Source organism: Oncorhynchus clarkii, chromosome 21 (assembly GCF_045791955.1).
Source record: "Oncorhynchus clarkii lewisi isolate Uvic-CL-2024 chromosome 21, UVic_Ocla_1.0, whole genome shotgun sequence".
Lineage (NCBI taxonomy): Eukaryota > Metazoa > Chordata > Actinopteri > Salmoniformes > Salmonidae > Oncorhynchus > Oncorhynchus clarkii.
The window spans coordinates 31,644,881-31,669,865 of NC_092167.1; the positions used below are offsets into that span (position 1 = coordinate 31,644,881).

Here is a 24,985-nt window from a genome sequence, read left to right on the forward strand (position 1 = left end):
AAAATGACTGATGAGATGAGTATTAATCAGAAAATAACTAGTTTACAAACATTAAATCAAGACAATTAGTAACTACTCCACTCCCTCCCCACACCAACAAACAGACAGACAAACAGCCATACTGTTGTGGTCAAAAGAATGCATAAAGCTCAGGAGAAGAGAAAAAAAACTGTTTTGCTTAACCCAAGTTTGTCAATTTTGCCTTCCGGAGTGGATTATTGACCGACATTGTCACTGCTTTAAAAGCACAAATCAAACTCTGAAATGGACACAGGCTATTAAAAGACTCAATCCTTTGATCCCATTCATCAATAATAATAGCTATCTCACATTGGCAAGTGTTGATATTGAGGAAAGTGTGTCATTGACCCAATAGATATCCAGAACACAACACAGCAGAGTTTCAAGGAACTGGAAGTTCAGTTCGAAGCAGGAGTGAGACAGGGGGTTTAAAACTGTACACAAACACTCCGTGTGTCTGGCCTCCACAGCTCGTAAAGCCGCTACATGCTGGAGCAGTGAAAACGTTCTAAGTCACGTGAAGTCACAATTTTAAAAGGAATCCCAACAAACAACAGTCCTAACCGTTGTAACGCCCTGGTGGTAGAAAATGGTAACACGCGAGCACACACACACACTGTAAGAAAATCTTTTAATTTACTTTCCCTCACCAAAATCATGACAATATAACAGTGCATGGATCAATCAACTGTTACATTTTCTCTAATCTTTACAAATGTATACTGAACAAAAATATAAACGTAACATGTAAAGTGTTGGTACCATGTTTCATGAGCTGAAATAAAAGATCCCAGAAATGTTCCATTCGCACAAAAAGCTTATTTTTCTCAAATTTTGTGCACGAATGTGTTTATATCCCCGTTAGGGAGCATTTGTCTTTTATCAAGATAATCCATCTACCTGACAGGTGTTGCATATCAAGAAGCTGATTAAACAGCATGATCATTACACAGGTGCACCTTAAAATGTGCAGTTTTGTGACCCAACACAATTCTACAGATGTTTCAAGTTGAGGGAGCGTGCAATTGGCATGCTGACTGCGGAAATGTCAACCAGAGCTGTTGCTAGAGAATTGAATGTTAATTTATCTGCCATAAGCCGCCTTCAACGTCTTTTTAGAGAATTTGGCAGTGCGTTCAACCGGCCTCACAACTGCAGACCACGTGTATGGCGTTGTGTGGGTGAGCGGTTTGCTGATGTCAACGTTGTGAACAGAGTGCCCCATGGTGGCGGTGGGGTTATGGTATGGGCAGGCATAAGCTACGGACAATGAACACAATTGCATTTTATCGATGGCAATTTGAATGCACAGATATATCGTAACAAGATCCTGAGGCCCATTGTCATGCCGTACATTCGCCGCCATCACCTCACGTTTTATGATAATTCACTGCCCCATGACGCAAGGATCTGTACACAATTCCTAGAAGCTGAAAATGTCCCAGTTCTTCCATGGACTGCATACTAACCAGACATGTCACCCACCCATTGAGCATGTTTGGGATGCTCTGGATCGATATGTACGACAGTGTGTTTCAGTTCCCGCCAGTATGCAGAAACTTTGCACTGCCATTGAAGAGGAGTGGGACAATTCCCAGTCATGTGAAATCCATAGATTAGGGCCTAATGAATTTAATTAAATCGACTGATTTCCTTATATGAATTGTAACTCACTCAAATCTTTGAATTTGTTGCATGTTGCATTTATATTTTTGTTCAGCGTACATACTGTCTAACATTTCAGTTAAAAACTATGAACGTTTTGGTGATCAGAAATGCTCGGCTCAAGTAATGCCGATTTAGTTGTAGAGTTGTAAATAGTGTGGACACAGTGTTAGCTACCAAGCTAGACCAAGGACTGCAAAACGGTGATTACATTCACAGTCATCTCCAAGGCAACATGCGTATCTTGTCTGAAGTAAATTTGTCAAGAGGAAGCAACAGCGTCGCTACTTCCAAAGGCGGCTGAAGAAATTCTGCATGAGACCTGGGTCCTCTCCAAATACTATCGCTGCACCATTGAGAGCGCCCTGACTGGTTGCATCACGGCCTGGTACGGGAATTGCTCTGTCCACAACCGCAAGGCCCTCCAGCAGGTGGTGAAGACGGCCCAGTACATCACTGGCACTGTGCTCCCACCCATCCAGGGCATCTACTCAAAGCGGTGCCGGAGGAAGGCGGTATCAGAGCGCACACACACACACATATACATACAAACCAAAGTCTTATGATTGGTAAATACTATAGACTATAAATTGTGCCTTCCTGTATTAAACTTATGCTAAAATGTTTCTTCTATTCTACTGAGCCATTAATGTTCGTATTCTTTATATTTTATTATTTCTTATTGTTGTTGCATTGTCGCGAAGGACCCTGCAAATAAGCATTTCGCCGGGCGGTGTATCCCGTACATGCGACTAATAAAAGCTAGTGAATTTGTAAAAATAAAAAAAAAGATCTCTGCCAATGAAAATAGTTTGTCGTCCAGTTCGTATCGGATGTGCTCCTCACAAAGATTCCTTGATGAGTGCAGAGAGCCTCTTGAAAGCCTGTGGAGAAAGAAAGAGAAGGTACATTTATTACTCATTTATTGCCTTCAAGTGTGTTTGTGTGTGTGTGTGTGTGTGTGTGTGTGTGTGTGTGTGTGTGTGGCTGCATTTGCATGTGTGTGTGTTTCTTTACCTCGTCGATCTGTTCTGGTGTGGAGAGGGAGAAGGCCGCTCTGACATAAGGACATGGGTCTGAGCTGTTGATCATGAACACACCTCCAGGGACAAGCAGCACCTACAGCAGGACAACAGAAAATGTTTAACCAACCAGCACCTACAACCAAATATGGACACTAAGACAAAAGGGGACAAAACTGTACTGCTGCGGTTGGTGGCTGTAGACCCTATGAGCTTCTGTCATAGTTAATTTGCTCACTCCCTCTCTCTCACACACACACACACACACACACACACATCTTGAAGCTCTGAATTATGTATCATAAAACTGCTGCTTGTACAGTAGATTCTGTTTGCTGATATTAAATTAGCTATTACTTTTACCATTTCCCAGACCCACTATGTACATAACCAGCCTTCTATAATCTACTGCAATTGGCTTCAATTGTTTGGTGCAGTGTGAAGAAAATACCCAAATGTTAGATTTTAAAAAGCCCCGATTGTGTTTCCTGTTCTTTCCACATAGAAGCAAACCAATCAGCGTGGATTTGGAGTGTTCTTATGTGGGCGGGGGAAACTGTGGGATTTTAAATCCATTTGCCTTCTTGGATAATGGCAGCTTCACATACTATTTCTGACAAGCACTAGCCCGGGCCCTGAGTGAAAATCTCTTGCTGCTCATCCTGCATACACGAGTAGGACATTAACGCCAGACAACAAAACAGTAGGGTTACCTGTAGCCGAATTGTTGTTAAAGGAGAAGTTCACTTAATTTGAACCAAATCTCTATTTTCATTGTAAATGGCATGGTATAGAAGTGCCAATAAACACTTTTTTGGTGGATCTCACTCGCTTTCGAGAAACTTACCACACCAGTAATATACTTCCTTATGCTTGTTCTGCAGTTGTAGGGGCACAGAAAAACCTGAGCAAAAGCTCCAAAACCACACCGATGCTCTCAGTATGCAGATCCTTCGCTGTTGTACACACGAAACTGTGTCGAGCCGAACTTCATCCGCAACGTTGTATTCCACGTTGTGCGACTCGAGTGATACTTCTCGATGTTGCCCACAATACTTTTCCGTGTGCTCTACATGGAGATGCAGCACTGCTGGATAGAGGAAACGCCTCAAATGGAATATAACATTGCGAATAAAGTTCGGAATGACACAATTTCACGTGTACAACATCTAAAAGACCTGCATCACTATACTGAGAGCATCGCGGTTTCGAAAAGGAGGTATTTGAGTGTTTTTGGAGCCTTTGTTCATGTTTGTCCTGTGCCCCTACAACTGCAGATAAAACACACAAAAAAAGTGTCTGGGCCCTTCTATAACATACCATTGACATCGAAAATAGAGGTTTGGTTCAAATAAAGTAAACTTCTTCTTTGAAGTATCGAAAATATAGAGATATTATAAAATGACAGGAACCTCCCAGAGAAACAGGACTTCAATGTAGGTGGACTATTTTAAAAACACCAAACATAATCTCATTCAGTCAAACAGGTTGTATTAGTTTAGTCAGTGTATGTGTGAGCTGTGGTGGAGCCCAGAGATCAGGTGGGCCTGTAGGGTAGAGTTTAGACTGTGTGTGTGTTTGTGTACCTACCTCCTTCTCCATAGCCTTCTCCATGATCAGCTTCTGGGTGTCTGCGACGCCCTTCACCTTGATCCACAGGAACATGCCTGCAGCTGGGGTGTGCCACTCTGCCACATCTACACACACACACACAGAAGAGGGAAACAGAAGGGTTAGGTCTAGGTATTGTTTGGTGCAGGAGCAGGGATTTTCTTTCTTATTACCCCTTTGGCAAAGCACTACTTCTGATGCTTTGTGATTTTAACAAGGCACTAGCACTGTGTGAGGTGCTGGCTTCATGAGTGTTTTTTTTTATGTTAGGCTTCAACAGACACAACCATGCGAATGTGAGTGAAACACAAACCTTTGAGCCACTTGTCTGCAGAGGAGAGCATGGCATCTCTCTGTGTTCTGTAAAACTCAATCACTCTGAAAGAGATATACTGTAGAGTGCTGACCTGCTCATATTGTAATCAATACACCCCCCCCCCCACCCAAAAATAATAATTGCACAACACATAACACAAACAACTCATATCTCTAGCTATATTGACACCATATATGCGTGTTGTTTATACAGCTGCCAGTGGTACGACCTTTGACCTACCCATCTACGTGGTTGAGGAAGCCTTCTTGACCCCAGCCATGCAGCAGCTGGGACACCATGAGCTGGAGAGGGAGAGATTGAGAGAAGGAGAGAAGGAGAAATGGAAAGAAGGTGGAGTAGTCAACACTGCATCTGTTGCATGTTCCAGTGCATTGTGTTGCAAATGGAAGTTAACTCTTTCTGAATTCCATATTGTCTAGAACATTCCATATGTTATATATACCTAATCCTAACTTCCTTCCGTATGCGTGGAAATAACCCACAGATGTTACGATAACATGATATTCGTCAACAAAGAGCAGGCAGCGAGTGGGCGTGACTGTCTCGTTCTGCCACCTCAAGAAAAGTGAATTAGTGTTGCATTAAAAGGAAAAATCCAGCATCATGTTGATGTGGCCGGTGACACTTTGCTTCTTGAAAGTCCAATTATCTTGAAAACTTGCCTGCTGACATGCAAAAAAACTATGTTGGGACTGCATCAACCATGGACTAATGAAAAAAATACCAAAATATTGTTTTTGAGTGGATTTTTTCATTAACCTCTGTGATGACACGGATTAAACCACTAACGCTCTCTGTCTACTCTCATCTCTATGGGAGAACACATACAATTATGCCACTAATCTATACTGAGAATGGTACAGTACATTCACAGAATTAAATAGAACACAATATAGTAATCTCTCTCTCGATGGCTGCATTTGTCTTGTTGTTGCTATGGTAACTACTCACATTAAAAATGCTGCCAACTGTCTCTTCCGGCAAATTAACTTTAAAAAAAAATACAAATAATAATCAAGGTCGTATTCACAAGCAACCAAATGGAAAGAAGGCAGGCCAAAACGTGGAGGGACTACCTGAAATGTTAACCACCTTGTTTTACCTTGGAATCTTTTTTCGTTTTCTGTTGGGAGAACGTGTTGCTACTTCGTGCACTACTGAAAACGCAGTTTCATGTTTTGCTGTGATTACAGTCACAGGAAAGAAGCCTCATATGGGATTTAAACAATGACTATAGAGACTAGGAAGCAAAGTAGAAAATGCAACCAAAAATCACATGAAAGTAAATATGCCTGAACATATTTATTACTACGTACCATTCATTTTAAAGGGGATGGTACAGCAGTTTAATAAGACATGCATGCTATATTACTTATTTACATGTGCTTCAAAGAAAATGGTGGGGTAGTTTACTACTAGGTCTACTTTTAAAGGGGAAGGTGATGCAATTTTGAAGGGGGTGATGGGGTTAGAAGTAGAGGTTAATTAACCTGTGGGAAGGTGCTGGTATGCATTGTAGAAGCCTGGATATGTAGTACCACTCTGTCCACCAGCGGCTTGGGCCCAGTCACAAAGCCTATCCTCAGCCTGCAAAGATAGACAGAGGGTCATACCTGCAGAGACACACACACACACACGGGAAAGGCAGACAGGGGCCGTTTCACTGGTGAAGGAACATCACAACAACAACAACGAGCAGTGTGTCCTCTGTCTTTCTAGACACAGCAGTGCTGCATCGTGTGTGTGTGTGTGTGTGTGTGTACCAGAGGTCCCCACAAGAATAGTAAACAAACAAACATTTGACTAACTGGGGACTTTTTGTTACTCCCCACAAGGTCAAATGCTATTTCTAGGGGGTTTAGAGTTAAGGTTAGAATTACATTAGGGTTTAGAGTTAGGAGCTAGAATTAGTTTCAGGGTTAAGGTTAGGTTTTTGGGTTAAGGTTAGGGTAAGAGTATGCGTTAGGGTTAGGGGTTTGGGAAAATAGGATTTTGAAAGGGACTGAATTGTGTGTCCCCACAAGGTTGGCTGTACAACACTGTGTGTGTGTAATACCTACTGGGAATAGCACAAGGTAATTCAATTGTCCACATGAACTGGAAAAACAAGGACTCAATAACCCACTGAGTACACAGCTTCTGACAGTCTCTTAGTAAACAAGTTCTGACAACCACATAGAGAGACAGGCTACAAAATCACACTAAATTAGCTAGTAATAGTGTAACAACAAACTGAACAGGTCTTTTTTTGTAACTATATTTTTTAAAGTCTTTGTATGTTTATTGGATATAGAGATAGAGAGGTGAAAGGTAGGTCAGAGACTGCTGAAAGAGTAGTGGGCCGGATTCGAACCCATGCTGGCAGTGGTACATCGTACATGTGCTCCAGAGACAGCGGCTTAGACTGCTAGACCACCCTAGGCTACTGAACAGGTCTCTCTTGGCAAAGAGAAGGTTCTCAATTAGACAAACCTGCATAAATAAAAAGGTAAATTAATACAGTGACTGTACTTCCTTCTTCCTCCCTGACCTCTGACCTTAAAACCCACATAGTTGCCTTGGTGATCTGACAGTCTGCCTCACCCTGACGACAGGATCTTTGAGAAGGAGTCTGTCCTGATGATTCTCCCGTCAACGTCCATGGAGAGAAACGTGGGAGCCCAAGGCTGCAGAGAGTTAGAGAAAGAAGCTTGAGCAGCCTGTTCTATTATATACAGTAGGGGTGATGCCAGTGCAATGTGTCCCAATAAAACATACAAAGTCATAATACATTAAACAATTAAACTAGTTTTACCTTGTCAAACTGTAGGAAGTAATAGGGGTCGTCCTCAATAATAAGGAGGTCATACTGCCTGGCAAGCTGTCAAAACGACAACAAAATCTTGATTCATTCTGTGAAGTAGACCTTTAGGGAAATCAATATTTTACAGAGGCCTGAATTGAACTAGCACAATAATTTCAGAAAGAAACCCTCCCTTTCCCTTCGCTCCCATATCCATGAATCAGTGACCTGACCAGGACCATGTCAAACTCTGGCCCTATTTGAAAAAGAATGTTAAGGAAATCATTAATAAGAACTAGAACAATGGATTCAGATTGGGTCCCTCCCAATTTCCTTCCCGAATGTCAGTTGGCCTGGTCCAGATCTGTTTGTGCTGTCTTGCTAACTCAGAGACAGCACAGCACAAACAAATCTGGGACAAGGCTATAGACACTATGGTTCAGGCTATAGACACTATGTGTCATTGTGGCTGCAATATACACTATGGCTTTGTACTCTGCAGTCTGTATTCTATTCAAATTGGTTGCCTCCCTTTCCTTCCCTTCCCTTTCTATCCAATAGAACTCAAGATAATATTTTTCAATAGAAGCATCTCTAACATCAGATATGTACAGTGCGGTATCCCTCAGGGCAGTTGCCTTGGGCCGTTACTCTTCTCTATTTTTACATATGATTTGCCACTTGTCTTACAAGAAGCTAAAATGACTATTTATGCTGATGATTGCACATTAAACACATCAGCACCTACAGCCAGTGAGCTCACTCAGTCTCTCAGCAAGGAGTAACAGTCAGTGTCAGAATGGGTAAAAAACAATCAACTGTTCTTAAATACATCTAAAACCAAAAGCATTGTATTTGGTTCAAAGCATTCTCTTAGACCTTAACCTCAACTGGAGTTGTGCATAAAGGGTGTGACCATTGAACAAGTTGAAGAAGCTGAACTCCTAGGAGCAACATTGGATGGTCAGTTATCATGGTCAAGTCACATTGACAAAGTTGTTGTGAAGATGGGGAGAGGCATGTCTGTTATATAAACATGTTATGCGTTTTTGACAAAAAGATCAACTATACTAGTTGTTCAGGCTCTGATCTTGTCCCATCTTGATGCCTGTCCAGTAATGTGTTCAGGTGCAGAAAAGACACACCTAGCTAAGATGGAACTGGCTCAAAACCAAGCAGCACGCCTTGCCCTTAACTGCACACACAGAACTGGCATCAACAACATGCATCATAGTCTTTCCTGGCTGAGGAGAAATGGACTACTCTCTTCTAGTCTTTTTAAAAAACATTTGTCTGTTGAAAATGCCTAACCACTTGTCTAATCTATTTTCATACACTTCAAACAGACATACATACCCCACCAGCCATACCACTGTGGGTTTCTTCACGGTAACCAATAAAAAAAAAACAGATTTAACATGCCGCTCAGATCAGAATGCCTCTCCTCTTTCTAAAGATCTAATTGAACTGTACATAGGAATATGAAGATGTATTGTAGATATGAATAATGTGTACATAGTATTGTTGTTGTCATCTCTTGGTGTCTTTCCAATATATAACTCCTATGTTTATTTTGAATGTAATATAATTTTGAATGTAATATATTATGTTGTTATTGTCTATATCTGTTCTGTACTTTGTCATGTATTTGTACGTTTTATGCGGACCCCAGGAAGAGTAGCTGCTGCATGTGCGGTAGCTAATGGGGATCTGTTTGAATACTTCCTTGAGGTTTCCATGAGGTAAGCACTGATCTAAAATAATTTGGAGAGGTGAAAGCAAGGTTAACAACCTGTTACTTTACCGATTCAACTAATTCAGATCTGAGACTACTTCAAGGAAAGTAGGAAGGAAGGATGCATTTCTGAACAATTTGAATAGGGCCTATGGGTCTGCAGACTCTACCGTACCTCATAGACATCCCTCTTCCTCTGGGTGATCATGGAGGCCCCGGTGGGGTTTCCTCCATTGGGGATTGTGTAGAGGACCCTGGGTACGGTGCTGTGTGGCTTGTGGACATCTGCCGGGTCCCAGCGGGACAGCACCTCCTTCAGCCCATCCGGGATCATACCGTGCTGATCACTGGGCACATTGATCAGGTTACATCCCAATGGCTGGAGCTTGGGACGGAAAACACAGTGCGTGTGTGTGAGAGTAAATGAGAGTGAGTTTTTATAACTATTATTATTAACATTATGTTGTTGTTGTTGATATCATTATCCGTCACATTTTGATTTATCAACAGTGGCCTTGCCATTCGTGCTAATAACGCTTGTCTGAGTGAGTGAGTGAGTGAGTGCGCGACAGAGAGAGAAAGTGATTATGTGTGTGTATCTGTGGTTGTGAGTAGAGGTTCTTACTGCAGCGAGAGTTCCAGAATACGTGGGCGCGTCCAGGAGAACGTTATCTCCGGGATTTACAAGCATTTCAAACACCTGCCAAAAAAAACACAGAGAAAAGTAGTAGAGGGGAGGGCAAGAATAGGACAGGCTCATGGGATCGCCGGATCATTAGTGGCAGTCACACCTAACTTACCTTCCTAGCACTTTTCTTTTCTGCTTTATTAAGGTACCTTTTACTTACTGCGACTGTGATATGCGCTTGTCGGAGCGAGCTATTTTAAGATGAATGCACCAACAGTAAGTCGTTCTTGATAAGCGTCTGCTATATGACTAAAATGGAAATGTAATACCTTGCAGAGACCCTCTTGGCTGCCTGTAGTAACACACATGTCCATCTGGCCCTTCTCAGCGCTGTAGTTGGCTGTAGGAGGGTTGTGAAGGTACTTCTGAAGGGCCTTCATCCAAGTCAACAGCTCCGGGATTCTATATGTGGTAGACAGAGGCCTAAATTTAAAAAACGTACCATTCATAGAGGTCGAATCCTAACTTTAGTTGAACTTTCAAACTGATGTCCATGTGAGACTAAGTGAACATATTGACTTCGGTGTAAATTCAGATTCACCTCATCATGAATAACCTGCAGTGACAAGTTACCTTATCTTAACCCTACGTTATCTCACCTTAACCTCATCGTATTAACTTGGAAAATTTTATTTTTTAAGCAAGAAATAGAGCTAACCATTAATAATAAAACTCGAATAGCAGCCAGGGTATGTCGTAATAAAATGTTCGGTTTTGACATCCAGGGAAACGTTAATTCTAGTGTGCGTGATAGGGTGCTTTTTAGGAAGCAGCCTTGGCTTTATCGTCCTGTTCACTCTTATCAGAAGTGATTAAACCAACGCTGTGGAAAGCAAAGCAAAGCAGCGGTTGAGAGCACACGCACGCACACAGGTTGAGAGCTCTACCGACCAATATGAGTCACTATTTACTATTTAGACTGTTGTAAAGGTAGATAAGAAGCTGTTAAGAGATAACCTTCTGCCACCGCCATTAACTAGCATAGGCGTGATGCTGTCCTAACCGTTTCAAGGAACAGCGTTGACCAGTTCAAACGCGTAATAAAACTTGTTTCAAACAATTCATGTCCGCAGGATTCTACAGGCTAAACTCCTGGCCGTGCGTAGAGCTAGTCATGTACATTACTCCATTGGTGTTGGAGCGCTTTCAAAGGCTATGTCCTTGTTGACTCTTTCCTATTGCGCTCTGAAGAAGCTTCCGCAGACTTTTGAAAGATTTCTGTGGGCTAAGAGATGCTACTTAACAATACACAACGAGTGTGTCCAAGATAGCACCGATTCCCTATAAAAGTAGTGCACTACACGGAGTGTACAAAACATCTTTCCATGACATAGCTTTCACCTGGTCTGTCTATGATCCCTTACTGATGTCACTTGTTAAATCGACTTCAAATCAGTGCAGATGAAGGGGAGGAGACAGGTTAAAGAAGGATTTGTAAGCCTTGAGCCACGGGTTGTGTATGTACGCCATTCAGAGGATAAATGGGCAAGACAAAATAGTTAAGTGCCTTTGAACAGTGTATGGTAGTAGCTGCCAGGCGCACTGGTTTGAGTGTGCAATGCTGCTGTGTTTTTCACGCGCAACAGTTTCCCGTGTGTATCAAGAATGGTCCATCATCCAAAGGACACCCAGCCAACTTGACACAACTGTGGGAAGCATTGGAGTCAATATGGGCCAGCATCGCTGTGGAACACTTTCAACACCTTGTAGAGTCCATGCCCTGAAGAATTAAAGCTATTCCGAGGGCAAAAGGGGGATCAACTCAATATTAGGAAGGTGTTCCTAAGGTTTTGTACACTCAGTGCATGTACAGTGCATTCGGAAAGTATTCAGACCCCTTGACTTTTTCCAAATTTTGTTGTTACAGCATTATTTTAAAATGAATTTTTAAAAAATGGTTTCTTCATTAATCAATAAAACAGGGTTTTAGACATTTTTGCTAATTTTTTTAAAATAAATTTAAAAAGCTACCTTATTTACATAAGTATTCAGACCCTCAGATGCATCCTGTTTCCATTGATCATCATTGAGCTGTTTCTACAACTTGAGTGGAGTCCACCTGTGGTACATTCAATTGATTGGACATGATTTGGAAAGGTGCACACCAGTCTATATAAAGTCCCACAGTCAGAGAAAAAACCAAGCCATGGGGTCAAAGGAATTATCCTTAGAGCTCCAAAACAGGATTGTGTCGAGGCAGAGATCTTGGCCTCCATCATTCTTAAATGGAAGAAGTTTGGCACCACCAAGACTCTTCCTAGAGCTGGCCGGCCGGCCGACCAAACGGGGAAGAAGGGCCTTAGTCAGGGAGGTGACCAAAAACCCGATGGTCACTTTGACAGAGCTCCAGAGTTCATCTGTGGAGATGGGAGAACCTTCCAGAAGGACAACCATCTCTGCAGCACTCTACCAATCACGCGTTTATAGTAGAGTGGCCAGACGGAAGCCACTCCTCAGTAAAAGGCCGGTTTGGAGTTTGCCATAAGGCACCTAAAGACTCTCAAACCATGAGAAACAAGATTCTCTGGTCTGATGAAACAAAGATTGAACTCTTTGGCTTGAATGGCAAGCGTCACGTCTGAAGGAAACCTGGCACCATCCCTACGGTGAAGAATGGTGGTGGCAGCATCATGCTGTGGGGATGTTTTTCAGCTGCAGGGACTGGGAGACTAGTAAAGATCGAGGGAGATGAACGGAGCAAAGTACAGAGAAATCCTTGATGAAATCTTGCTCCAGAGCGCTCAGGACCTCAGCCTGGGGCGAAGGTTCACCTTCCAACAGAACAAAGACTAAGCACACAGCTAAGACAGGGAAGGAGTGGCTTCGGGACAAGTCTCTGAACATCCTTGAGTGGCCCAGCCAGAGCCCGGAATTGAACCTGATCGAACATCTCTGGAGACCTGAAAATAGCTGTGCAGCAATGCTCCTCATTCAACCTGACAGAGAGGATCTGCAGAGATGAATGGGAGAAACTCCCCAAATACAGGTGTGTCAAGCTAGTAATGTCATACCCAAGAAGACTCGAGGCTGTAATCACTGCCAAAGGTGCTTCAACAAAGTACTGAGTAAAGGGTCTAAATACTTATGTAAATGTGATATTTCCGTTTTTATTTTTAGTACATTTGCAAAAATGTCAAAACTGTTTTTGCTTTATCGTTATGGGGTATTGTTTGTAGATTGATGAAGGGGAAAAACGATTTAATCCATTTTAGAATAAGGCTGTAATGTAACAAAATGTGGAAAAGGTCAAGGGGTCTTGAACTTTCCAGAATGCACTGTATATACAAAATAGGGTGCCATTTTGGGCAGACCCAATATCTTCTCTGTCACTGACTCACCCGCTGGAGGCAGAGTACTGCAGAGCCCTCTTCATCATGGTCTCGTCGAAGGTGATCATATCCCCGTTCTTCACCTGGAAGGAGCAGGAATGGAAGGGGAAGGTGTTGGGGTTGGGAGCCCCTGCGGCCAAGGAGATCATGGATGGGGGTGACCTTTGCTGGATGTCAGCTTTGGGATGGAGGGGGGCGAGACAGATAGGATACAAAGGTACCAATGAAATAAAAAATATCTGAAAACTGACAAAGAAAAAAAATACAAAAGAGAAAGTCTACATGGCAAAACACAGAATATAGAAATACGGAAAAGAGCTCTACAACCATGACGACTTACTTAATATTCGGATAGGTGAGGGCTTCCGAGCTGCACTGACAGCTGTCAAAAACCGAGCGTAGTTCATGGCTCCTGTAAAATCACCTGCTAACAATCAGCACTGACAGAGCAAGCTTGCCTGTGGTGTGTCAACCGCACCTCCTGGGGAATATAGATATACAATGTGACAGTGCATGATGATGACACATGGATTCACTTGTGTTCACTTGACTACTAAATACTAATGCAATGTTGATTGTTGGGTCAAGTTACAAAACATGGCATGGAAATAATGTCAATTTACTTGTTTTATCATGATATAATGATGGGATACATTCATTACACAATGGTAAGTTTGAGTGTGATATCGTTGGCACTTACTATGCAGCCCCAAGGTCCACCAGAGGACGCTATTATTCCATACGTCGTTTGATTTAAAGACGTCAGGAATAATGGCGCCCTCTGCAAAACCTTTGGGCTAGCTACTATGTTGTTTTGCTTTTGCCGTATGGCAGCACTGAAGTGGATTATCGTGCACTAAAGGCGGAACAAATATAGGAACAAGTAGCAACATATGCACGGAGTTAGACTGAAATTCATTGCACCAAAATCTTAACACAGGAATAAACTTCAGAAGATCAACAACCGAGTAATATTTACAACCACGTTTGTTTCATAACTGACCTTGAATAATATTGTGCTTAATCGTAGTGGCCGCCGCTGGATAATGTATTTTTCCACTAGCAATAGTCCACACAAGTGACCGGTGTGTGGACTACATTACCCAGGTGTCAAAATAGTCTAATTTTGAGATTACTGTACAGTAATTGTGTAAATCAACTAACTACATAATTATAAACATGTATAATTGCCCTCATGTCCCCAATAATAAAATCGTAACAAACTATCTTAGACAATTTAGGAATTAATCGAATCAGTGGAACAGTCGAGTACTTTCATGACAGCAGCGTATCCGAATTCACATTCATTCGTTCATTCGTATTCGAAGCTGCAAGGAAAAGTCTACGTTGCTGCTAGCGTAACTACCTAGCTAGCTGTTAGTTTTGATTTCATTGTCTTGTGTATTTTCAAATGACTGCATTACTGTCATGTTTATACAAACAACGGGGAAATGCGTTGAGGGAAAGCAGCTTCATCCTTACCTTGATTCTTGAGCAACTAGCGTTCATTTATCTAAAAGGCAGCCAACTAACTCTAGTTAATTATTACAGCTAACGCTAGCCAGCTAAGTTAGCTAACTTTAGTCAGTTGTATTTTGTCAAGCGACAACACGTTGGGCTTGCAAATGCTTCATCAAAGTAGACTATTTGCTACTTATCACGCTATCAAAGCACATGACAACTCTTGAGTAGGTTTGGTCGTCCCGTGATCGCATTGAGTAGCTAGATAGTTACAGTAAACATTTGGTTTACCTAGCGAACAGTTGCTGACGACTCTTCCGTAGATCGAGCAAGGCCAACTTGCTAGGATGTAGACTGGCAGAACCTGTTTTCTGGTTTCAATGGGGAAAAGGAAAGACATGATCCACCCAAGGTTTATTTTAGGTGAGTTGTTTGTTTACTGTTGATGTTATGCGCCCATGTCTCAAGCATGGTTTTGAATTGGAACATTTTACACCATCATATTGACTACCAGACATATAACATTAAGAAGTGTCCAGAAGCCACTGACGTTAGCCATTCTTCTGAGACATACATGGCAACATAATGATAATGATAATACATGTCATTTAGCAGACACTTTTATCCAAAGCGGCTAACAGTCAGCCATGCATGCAGGTTGGGACGGCAGGTAGCCTAGTTAGAGCGTTGGGCCAGTAACTGAAAGGTTGCTGGATCGAATCCCCGAGCTGACAAGGTCTAAATCTGTCGTTCTGGCCTTAAACAAGGCAGTTAACCCACTGTACTCCGGTAGGCCGTGATTCTAAATAAGAATTAGTTCTTAACTCACTTGCCTAGTTAAATAAATAAATTGCGGGAACCAAGCGCTACCAACTGAGCCCATAACAACACTATACACTACCAAATAGGCCTGACTTTGTTTATATATCTTGTCTACATCTCTTTGTTGTCTGTACTACACCTGTCCATCACCTGTACTACAGGAGGCCACGTGGGCTTACAAAGCCTGCATAGGAGGAAACACAAAAAACACAAGAAGAAGCATCACCGCGACAACGGGCACAGCTCCTACTCCGAGGCCCTGGAGTCAGATTCCGGGATTGTGTTCAAGCCCCCCACACAGCTCAGACTCAAGATCAAACTGGGAGGCCAAACGCTTGGGACAAAAAGGTGAGACCTCGCTGCCATTTTAATAGTCTCACTTGAGACTCTTTTTTTTTTTTTTTGCACAACAATTTAAGTCAATAAGTAATTGTTTTAGTTAAAAGTATATTTGGACTCGAAGTGACAAATCCGAATTGCCCACTTCGTGCAAATCCGCATGAATGCGTTGTCTTTTCCTTTGATATGACATACAAATTATTTTCAGCCTACGTTTTATTTCAGGGCTGGGTTTTATTTGAATGATACCACCCATTAGCATGGCATTGTTTATTAATCAGAAACAGCTGCAAAGTTCTTCCTCTTCATGACTGAAATCAGCCTTGTCTCTTTAGCCATGGAGCAAACAACCATAGCCATGTACGTTTGTTTTTTTCACCACCACTTTTTACATTTTAGCAGAAAAGTAACATAATCCATTGGATAATTAGTCCATTTTAAATGTTTTGTTAGTCTGGATTTAAAAACCTGACAATTTTATAAATGGTATAATTGCGTTATATGATAGCATTTTGCAAACCCCGTTGCCGCAAGATGAATGACTTTGACCACTGAAGTGTATCTTCGTCACACGCTCCACTGCGTTAGCTAGAAACCACAAGTGTCTATCCAGATCATGAAAAGGCACCCGCGAAAGAAATTCAAGGGACTTATAGTTTACTTGTCATTTGCGGCATGCGTGAGCAAAGTCATTGTAGCCTATCATTTCACTTCCTTGTGAGAACCATGAGCACAGGCTGACTTGGTGTGCTGTACCGCATCCAAAGCCTGCCAGCAGCCTACCAAAAGTTGCACCGTGTCCATTACAATGTAACAAAAAAATTATAATAATAATTGTTGATATTCAATCTTTCAATAGTTATCCATATTACCAGAGTTTCGTCTTTCTCTAACATTTTTTTATTTTTTTATTTGACCCTTATTTTTTTATCAGGTAAGTTGACTGAGAACACATTCTCATTTACAGCAACAACCTGGGGAATAGTTACATGGAAGAAGCGGGGGGGATGAATGAGCCAATTGGAAGCTGGGGATGATTATGTGGCCGTGATGGTACGAGGGCCAAATTGGGAATTTATCCAGGATACTGGGGTTAACACCACTACTCTTACGATAAGTGCCACGATTTTTAGTGACCACAGAGAGTTAAGACACCTGTTTAACGTACCAACCTGAAAGATGGCACCCTACACAGGGCAATATCCTCCATTTTTCTATGGGAGTTTCGCAGCTGCAATAAAGGGAAGATGCCAAAATTTTGGAGATAACAATAGAGATTGGCAGCATCTAATGGGGATCCATAATAAATACAAATAGGCCAGTGGTTTCCATCTGTGGTGAAGTTTTCCCTAAATCCAGCTGGCTAATCTTTTGAATACGGTGGAGTTAAAACAAAATTTAAACAGCAACAACATTAGCTAGCTAGATTAGGTTAGCAAGATAGCTAGCTACACTGACAGTTGTCAGTGTCCTAATTGTTGATGTATATATATCAACTCCACATGGAAATTCCCAATTCGTGACTATGTACAGTACAGTACCGCCATTCTTCGGAGGTGAAACCTAAACGTACATTTATTCTGTATGACAGGAAATTACGTCAAAATAGTGGCAGCAACTTCATCTGGGGGGGGGTCCCTTTAAACGTATGGTTTGTTGTTCTCTCTCTCCTTCTTTTCTCATGAACCAGTGTGCCAACGTTCACTGTGGTCCCTGGTGTAGCCCATTCCCAGTGTCCTCTGATGATCGTGGACGACGATGACGACTCTGATGATGATAAACCTTCTGAGGGTGTTCCACTTGAGCAGTACCGGGCCTGGCTTGGTGAGTGCAAAGGTCTGTCTCTTACACTCATCATATCCACTCATGTTCAATATAGAAGTAATGATGTGCTTAATGTGATTTATTTACTATATATACACTCCATATACAGTGCATTCTGTATAAACTGAAATTACATTTGCGTAAGTATTCAGACCCTTAACTCAGAAGCTTTGGCAGTGATTACAGCCTCGAGTCTTCTTGGGTATAACGCTACAAGCTTGGCACACCTATATTTGAGGAGTTTCTCCCATTCTTCTCTGCAGATCCTCTCATGCTCTGTCAGGTTGGACGGGGAGCGTCGCTACACAGCTATTTTCAGGTCTCTCCAGAGATGTTCAATCGGGTTCAAGTCCGGGCTCTGGCTGGGCCACTCAAGGACGTTCAGAGACTTGTCCTGAAGCCACTCCTGCGATGTCTTGGCTGTGTGCTTAGGGTTGTTGTCCTGTTGGAAAGTGAACCTTCGCCCCAGTCGGAGGTCCTGAGTGCTCTGGGGCAGGTTTTTATCAAGAATCTCTGTACTTTGCTCCGTTCAGCTTTTCCTCGATCCTGACTAGTCTCCCAGTCCCTGCCGCTGAAAAACATCCCCACAGCATGATGCTGCCACCACTATGCTTCACCGTAGAGATGGTGCCAGGTTTCCTCCAGACGTGATGTTTGGCATTCAGGCCAAAGAGTTCAATCTTGGTTTCATCAGACCAGAGAATCTTGTTTCTCATGGTCTGAGAGTCTTTTAGTTGCCTTTTGGCAAACTCCAAGCCGGCTGTCATGTTCCTTTTACTAAGGAGTGGCTTCTGTCTGGCCACTCTACCATAAAGGCCTGCTTAGTGGAGTGCTGCAGAGACGGTTGTCCTTCTGGAAGGTTCTCCCATATCCACAGAGGAACTGTGTAGCTCTGTCAGAGTGACAATTGGGTTCTTGGTCACCTCCCTGACCAAGGCCCTTCTCCCCCGATTGCTCAGTTTTGCCGGGCGGCCAGCTCTAGGAAGTCTTGGTGACTCCAATTTTTTTACATTTCACAATGACGGAGACCACTGTGAAACTTCCAACTCTAGAAATGGTTTAATACCCTTCCCCAAATATATGCCTAGTTTGAGAAATAGACGCCTCACAAGTCCTCAACTGGGAGCTTCATTAAATAGTACCCGCAAAACACCAGTATCAACGTCAACAGTGAAGAGGCGACTCTGGGATGCTGGCCTTTTAGGCAGAGTTGCAAAGAAAAAGCAATATCTCAGACTGGCCAATAAAAGATTAAGATGGGCAAAAGAACATAGACACTGGACAGAGGAACTCTGCCTAGAAGACCAGAATCCCGGAGTCGCCTCTTCACTGTTGGCGTTGAGACGGGTCTTTTGCGGGTAGTATTTAATGAAGCTACCAGTTGAGGACTTATGAGGCGTCTGTTTCTCAAACTAGACACTCTAATGTACTTGTCCTCTTGCTCAGTTGTGCACCGGGGCCTCCCACTCCTCTTTCTACTTTGGTTAGAGCCAGTTTGCTCTGTTCTGTGAATGGAGTAGTTCACAGCATTGTACAAGATCTTCAATTTCTTGGCAGTTTCTCGCATGGAATAGCCTTAATTTCTCAGACCAAGAATAGACTGACTAGTTTCAGAAGAAAGTTATTTGTTTCTGGCCATTTTGAGCCTGTAATCGAACCCACAAATACTTAAGCTCCAGATACTCAACTAGTCTAAAGAAGGCCAGTTTTATTGCTTCTTTAATTAGAACAACAGTCTTCAGCTTTGCTAACATAATTGCAAAAGGGGTTTCTAATGATCAATTAGCCTTTTAAACTGATAAACTTGGATTAGCTAACACAACGTGCCATTGGAACACAGGAGTGATGGTTGCTGATTTTTTTCTATAAAAAATCTGCCATTTCCAGCTACAATAGTCATTTACAACATTAACAATGTCTATACTGTATTTCTGATCAATTATGTGCTTTTCTTAGTGACCCCAAACTTTTGAACGGTAGTGTATGTATTCACACCCCTTTGTTATGACACTCCAAATTGAGCTCAGGTGCATCCAATTTCCTCTGATCTGTATTTATTTGCATACATTTCTAAAAAACATGTTTTCACTTTGTCATTATGGGGTATTGTGTGTAGATGGGTGGGAAACAAATCAATTTTGAATTTAGGCTATATCGCAAAAAAATGTTGAATAAGTCAAGGGGTATGAATACTCTCTGAAGGCACTGAATAAATAAGTTCACTGCACAAGGCAAATGTTTAATGTAATTTCAGTGAGCCTGTTTCTGTCTTTGCCAAACATCAAGTGTTTGAATGAAATGGCATGCTAATCCCTATATAGTGCACTACTTTTGACCCTGGTAGTGCACTATATACAGAATAGGGTGCCATTTTGGATCATAGCCTCGTCTTTTTAATATCATAACCATGCACTTGTTTTCTCTCTGTTCCCTGCCTCTAGATGAGGACAGTAACCTGGATCCGTCTCCTCTGCCAGACATGGACTCAGACTCCCTGGGTAAGCCGGTGGACGAGGAGGAAAAGTGGCTGGACGCCCTGGAGAAAGGAGAGCTGGACGACAACGGAGAGTTGAAGAAGGAGATCGATGAGTCCCTGCTCACAGCCAGACAGGTAATGTAACAAGAGAGCAGGCCCCAGACCAGTCTGTCATATCAAAGTAGGGATGACTTTCACTTGACCACGTGGCTTGATTCAGGGAATTTTGCCAGGTCACAATATGATCTGAGAAACGGGAAAATTCCAGCCAAAAACATTATTTTGGTATTTGTTTCATTAGTCCATTGTTGATATAGTCCCTAAATGTTTTGCATGGCAGCAATCACGTTAAGATATTTCTGTATTTTGAAATTTATGTACAGTGCCTTGCGAAAGTATTCGGCCCCCTTGAACTTTGCGACCTTTTGCCACATTTCAGGCTTCAAACATAAAGATATAAAACTGTATTTTTTGTGAAGAATCAACAACAAGTGGGACACAATCATGAAGTGGAACGACATTTATTGGATATTTCAAACTTTTTTAACAAATCAAAACTGAAAAATTGGGCGTGCAAAATTATTCAGCCCCCTTAAGTTAATATTTTGTAGCGCCACCTTTTGCTGCGATTACAGCTGTAAGTCGCTTGGGGTATGTCTCTATCAGTTTTGCACATCGAGAGACTGAATTTTTTTCCCATTCCTCCTTGCAAAACAGCTCGAGCTCAGTGAGGTTGGATGGAGAGCATTTGTGAACAGCAGTTTTCAGTTCTTTCCACAGATTCTCGATTGGATTCAGGTCTGGACTTTGACTTGGCCATTCTAACACCTGGATATGTTTATTTTTGAACCATTCCATTGTAGATTTTGCTTTATGTTTTGGATCATTGTCTTGTTGGAAGACAAATCTCCGTCCCAGTCTCAGGTCTTTTGCAGACTCCATCAGGTTTTCTTCCAGAATGGTCCTGTATTTGGCTCCATCCATCTTCCCATCAATTTTAACCATCTTCCCTGTCCCTGCTGAAGAAAAGCAGGCCCAAACCATGATGCTGCCACCACCATGTTTGACAGTGGGGATGGTGTGTTGCTTTTACGCCAAACATAACATTTTGCATTGTTGCCAAAAAGTTCCATTTGGTTTCATCTGACCAGAGCACCTTCTTCCAAATGTTTGGTGTGTCTCCCAGGTGGCTTGTAGCAAACTTTAAACAACACTTTTTATGGATATCTTTAAGAAATGGCTTTCTTCTTGCCACTCTTCCATAAAGGCCAGATTTGTGCAATATACGACTGATTGTTGTCCTATGGACAGAGTCTCCCACCTCAGCTGTAGATCTCTGCAGTTCATCCAGAGTGATCATGGGCCTCTTGGCTGCATCTCTGATCAGTCCTCTCCTTGTATGAGCTGAAAGTTTAGAGGGACGGCCAGGTCTTGGTAGATTTGCAGTGGTCTGATACTCCTTCCATTTCAATATTATCGCTTGCACAGTGCTCCTTGGGATGTTTAAAGCTTGGGAAATCTTTTTGTATCCAAATCCGGCTTTAAACTTCTTCACAACAGTATCTCGGACCTGCCTGGTGTGTTCCTTGTTCTTCATGATGCTCTCTGCGCTTTTAACGGACCTCTGAGCCTATCACAGTGCAGGTGCATTTATACGGAGACTTGATTACACACAGGTGGATTGTATTTATCATCATTAGTCATTTAGGTCAACATTGGATCATTCAGAGATCCTCACTGAACTTCTGGAAAGAGTTTGCTGCACTGAAAGTAAAGGGGCTGAATAATTTTGCACGCCCAATTTTTCAGTTTTTGATTTGTTAAAAAAGTTTGAAATATCCAATAAATGTCGTTCCACTTCATGATTGTGTCCCACTTGTTGTTGATTCTTCACAAAAAAATACAGTTTTATATCTTTATGTTTGAAGCCTGAAATGTGGCAAAAGGTCGCAAAGTTCAAAGGGGCCGAATACTTTCGCAAGGCACTGTATCTTGACTTGATTGCTGACATGCAAAACATTTAGGGACTATATCAACAATGGACTAATGAAACAAATATCCAAAGTTTTCGTGTGGTGTTTTCCTTTAAAAATTTTAAAGATTAAAAGATTACAGAAAACCTTGAAATATTTATGTAAAGCTTTAGGTCTACATCCTACTGACCCTGAATGGTTGTGTGTGCGTCTGCCTTACAGAAAGCCCTCCTGCACAAGCAACAGAACCAGCCTCTCCTGGAGCTGCCCATGGGCTACAAGGAGAAGGAGATGACAACCGAGATGATGCAGAAGAGAGAGGAGTGTGCCTGCAAGAGGCGCCTGCAGGCGGCCAAGAAGGCAGAGGAGGACAAGAACCAGACCATCGAGAGGCTCACCAAGACCTCCAAGGCCAAGATCAAGAGTATGAGGGAGCGTAAGTCCAAGCAGGCCCAGTGTCCCATGGTCCGCTACTATGACTCAGCCCAGGGAATGGGGATTTCGTTCCCAACAGGGGTGCTTGCCCCGACTCCTGCTTCCCTGTGCCCCCCTCCCCTGGCACCGGTAGGCTGCGGGATAAACGGGTGCAGTAATCTGAAGAGGTACTCGTGCTCCAAGACTGGGATCCCTCTCTGTAGTCTGGACTGCTACAAGAAGAATCTGGTCCTTGTTGTGGAGAGTGCTGCTTGAATTTGACCGTTTTCAAATGTTTTGGCTTGCTGGCAGTTTAGACTCTTGGGCTAAATGGACAATGTGTCATTTTTTTGTATTTTGAGAGATTATGAAAAGGCTTCTTTTTTTTTCTCTCTTTGTGTGATGTATACTATCAAAAGAGTTCCAACCAATGCATCAGTCAGTCAATTTAGTCCTGATACTAGGATGACATAAGGTAGGCTACAGCCACACCAGGCCCTATCAAACAGCAAGCATTTATTTCTAGATCCTTAGTTTGTGGAAGTCCACATAATGTAGATTGAATAAGACTTTAAGAAGGCAAGCTTATTTTTGTAACAGCAGGACAGAAATAACAGCGCTGTTTGCCTGATGATCATGAAGGACTTTCATTTGTATAAATATATATGAATGGTTTCGTATTAATTTTGGCAAGCATAACAGCAGTAACATGTTTGATAAATTGAGAAAATGACCCAGAGGAAACCAAAATATGTTTTTCTTTTAATTGTCACAAATGTGCATTTGTATCACAAATTATTACATTTCCATACAAAATACTGTACATCTTAAATAAAATATAACACTTATCTTCCTCCAAAACAGCCACATGAATAGAACTCTACCTAAGGCTGTGTTGCCATGCCAATGTGGAAAGGATAGCAGACAAGAACAGTCATATTATTTGGTCAGTGCTGTTTGGGATCCTTGGGACGTTCCGAACCTTAACCCTTACCGTTTTACATTTCACCCGCAATGGCGTGACGTAAGAGTTGGTATGTCCCAAGAATGCTGTTTAGACTTTTCCCATATTATTTGGTCTGGCACACTTTAGCTAACAGGAATGTCAGAACCACGGAACTAGAATGAGACTTGCTATGGCCAGAACAGCAGAACAACGCTTTCCCTGCAAACTCACATCTACCCTTTAAAAAAATAAAATCCAGCATGTTTTCTGAGGTATTATTACTCAGTTTTTAGTTAATCTATTCATTACATAGGGAGCCATTTTGGACACAACATAGCATCTGATAAACCCAGGGTATATTTTTATTTTTTAATTAACTAGGCAAGTCAGTTAAGAACAAATTCTTATTTACAATGACAGCCTACCAGGGGAACAGTGGGTTAACTGCTTTGTTCAGGGGCAGAACGACAGATTTTTACCTTGTCAGCTCAGGGATTCAATCCAGCAACCTTTCGGTTACTGGCCCAACGCTCTAACCACTAGGCTACCTGCCGCCCCCAAAACCTGTTTAGTAGGCAAGCGTAGTGGGATGTTACAGATAGAAATGCCATGAATAGAGCTGACGCGCTTCCTTTTACCTCATGTTTGTTCCACAAAACATATTTCTATCTGGATGCAGTCCTGGAGCTGATCCAAGGCTAACAGAGAACAACCTTGGTCTGTGAGGTTTCCTGTTACCTGCCATCAGGTGATCAAGGCACAAGAGGGAGTCTTAGATCCCAGAATATCTCTGACCGACTGCAAGCAGGCGTTGACGTCAACTGTGAAACCTTTAAGACCAGGGTTGTGTTCATTAGGGAAAACCGTAGCAAAATATTTTGTGATAGAAAACGTGAACAAGCATTTTCTTATTGGAGTTTATGTACTCCCCCGTCTGTCTGTTTTCTTCCGTTTGGTGCCTAATGAACAGGGTTGTGCTCTGGGGTTGTCTGTCTGCCGATAGGTAGTAGTGTTACCAGAGTTCATAAGAGACTGTTGGCAGACGGCTCGTCACAAGGCCAGGCCGAAAGACAGGCGGAAGGCCATCTCCACGGGAACCTCTGCCACGGAGTCATGGAAACACACGTAGAATTCCTGAGGGACGGGTTCGAGAAGCATCCGGCTGGAACACAGAGGGAAATGGCAGTGTGTTTCAATCTGGAGTATAGGCAGGACGTATAAAAAAAACTAAATCAAAACAAAAAGCACTAGATGTCCAGAGAGTAGACAATACCGCAGCAGCACCTTGATAAATGGACATCTCTATGCCCAGTATATCTATGTCTGAAATTCACTGTAAGCCAGAGCCCAACTGTTACATGTTGGTCTGCTATTCTCAGCCTCTCACTCAAAGTTAACTGGTTTACTTCACATTTCTTAACTTTACCACCCAGACAGACCTCTCTCTCACCGAGGGCACACACACACACCTCTGAAACGCAGAAGCACGTCCAAAAGCAACAGTCGAGACATCCCAAAGTGCCATCAGTCATTACTACAA

The 24,985-nt window shown here is 42.3% G+C and overlaps 3 protein-coding genes across 9 annotated transcripts in view; 1 reads left to right on the top strand and 2 right to left on the bottom strand.

Annotated features, from left to right (window-relative positions):
• Window positions 1–635: 635 nt before the first annotated feature.
• Window positions 636–15,782, bottom strand: LOC139378885 (kynurenine/alpha-aminoadipate aminotransferase, mitochondrial-like). Of its 6 annotated transcripts, XM_071121468.1 has the most exons (15): window positions 15,700–15,782; window positions 14,943–15,022; window positions 13,531–13,671; window positions 13,200–13,368; window positions 10,131–10,263; window positions 9,799–9,873; window positions 9,349–9,558; window positions 7,451–7,516; window positions 7,240–7,322; window positions 6,147–6,243; window positions 4,876–4,937; window positions 4,633–4,697; window positions 4,299–4,405; window positions 2,704–2,805; window positions 636–2,570 (listed from the first exon to the last, which is right to left on the bottom strand). In XM_071121468.1, exons 3-15 carry the CDS (start codon window positions 13,595–13,597, stop codon window positions 2,529–2,531), a joined length of 1,278 nt encoding a protein of 425 aa, XP_070977569.1. In that variant the 5' UTR covers window positions 13,598–13,671; window positions 14,943–15,022; window positions 15,700–15,782; the 3' UTR covers window positions 636–2,528. The 6 variants fall into 6 exon arrangements, with proteins under 6 accessions (XP_070977569.1, XP_070977568.1, XP_070977572.1 ...); XM_071121467.1 differs by lacking the exon at window positions 15,700–15,782 and having other exon boundaries at window positions 14,943–15,120; XM_071121471.1 differs by lacking the exon at window positions 15,700–15,782 and having other exon boundaries at window positions 13,531–13,602; window positions 14,943–14,981.
• LOC139378886 (INO80 complex subunit B-like) lies at window positions 14,948–23,360 on the top strand. 2 transcript variants are annotated; one of them, XM_071121473.1, is made up of 5 exons: window positions 14,948–15,074; window positions 15,635–15,821; window positions 17,503–17,648; window positions 20,078–20,247; window positions 22,308–23,360. In XM_071121473.1, exons 1-5 carry the CDS (start codon window positions 15,032–15,034, stop codon window positions 22,773–22,775), a joined length of 1,014 nt encoding a protein of 337 aa, XP_070977574.1. In that variant the 5' UTR covers window positions 14,948–15,031; the 3' UTR covers window positions 22,776–23,360. The 2 variants fall into 2 exon arrangements, with proteins under 2 accessions (XP_070977574.1, XP_070977575.1); XM_071121474.1 differs by having other exon boundaries at window positions 17,503–17,636.
• LOC139378887 (protein inturned-like) overlaps window positions 23,250–24,985 on the bottom strand; it is a 31,181-nt gene continuing 29,445 nt past the window's right edge. The window contains exon 17 of the mRNA XM_071121475.1: window positions 23,250–24,607. Coding sequence (XP_070977576.1) covers window positions 24,496–24,607 — 112 coding nt within the window. The 3' untranslated portion in view covers window positions 23,250–24,495. The remainder of the gene's footprint in view (window positions 24,608–24,985) is intronic.

What these genes read in the sequence shown, in the direction of transcription:
- LOC139378885 (XM_071121468.1), bottom strand. Translation starts at nt 13,597, where the DNA reads ATGAACTACGCTCGGTTTTTGACAGCTGTCAGTGCAGCTCGGAAGCCC. An exon ending in TCAAAGATCCTGTCGTCAGG is followed by an intron (nt 6,244 to 7,239) that starts GTGAGGCAGACT and finishes CTATCTTTGCAG; the next exon opens with GCTGAGGATAGGCTTTGTGA. An exon ending in AGAAGGCTATGGAGAAGGAG is followed by an intron (nt 2,806 to 4,298) that starts GTAGGTACACAA and finishes GTCCTGCTGTAG; the next exon opens with GTGCTGCTTGTCCCTGGAGG.
- LOC139378886 (XM_071121473.1), top strand. Translation starts at nt 15,032, where the DNA reads ATGGGGAAAAGGAAAGACATGATCCACCCAAGGTTTATTTTAG. An exon ending in CAAACGCTTGGGACAAAAAG is followed by an intron (nt 15,822 to 17,502) that starts GTGAGACCTCGC and finishes CTCATGAACCAG; the next exon opens with TGTGCCAACGTTCACTGTGG. An exon ending in CCCTGCTCACAGCCAGACAG is followed by an intron (nt 20,248 to 22,307) that starts GTAATGTAACAA and finishes TCTGCCTTACAG; the next exon opens with AAAGCCCTCCTGCACAAGCA.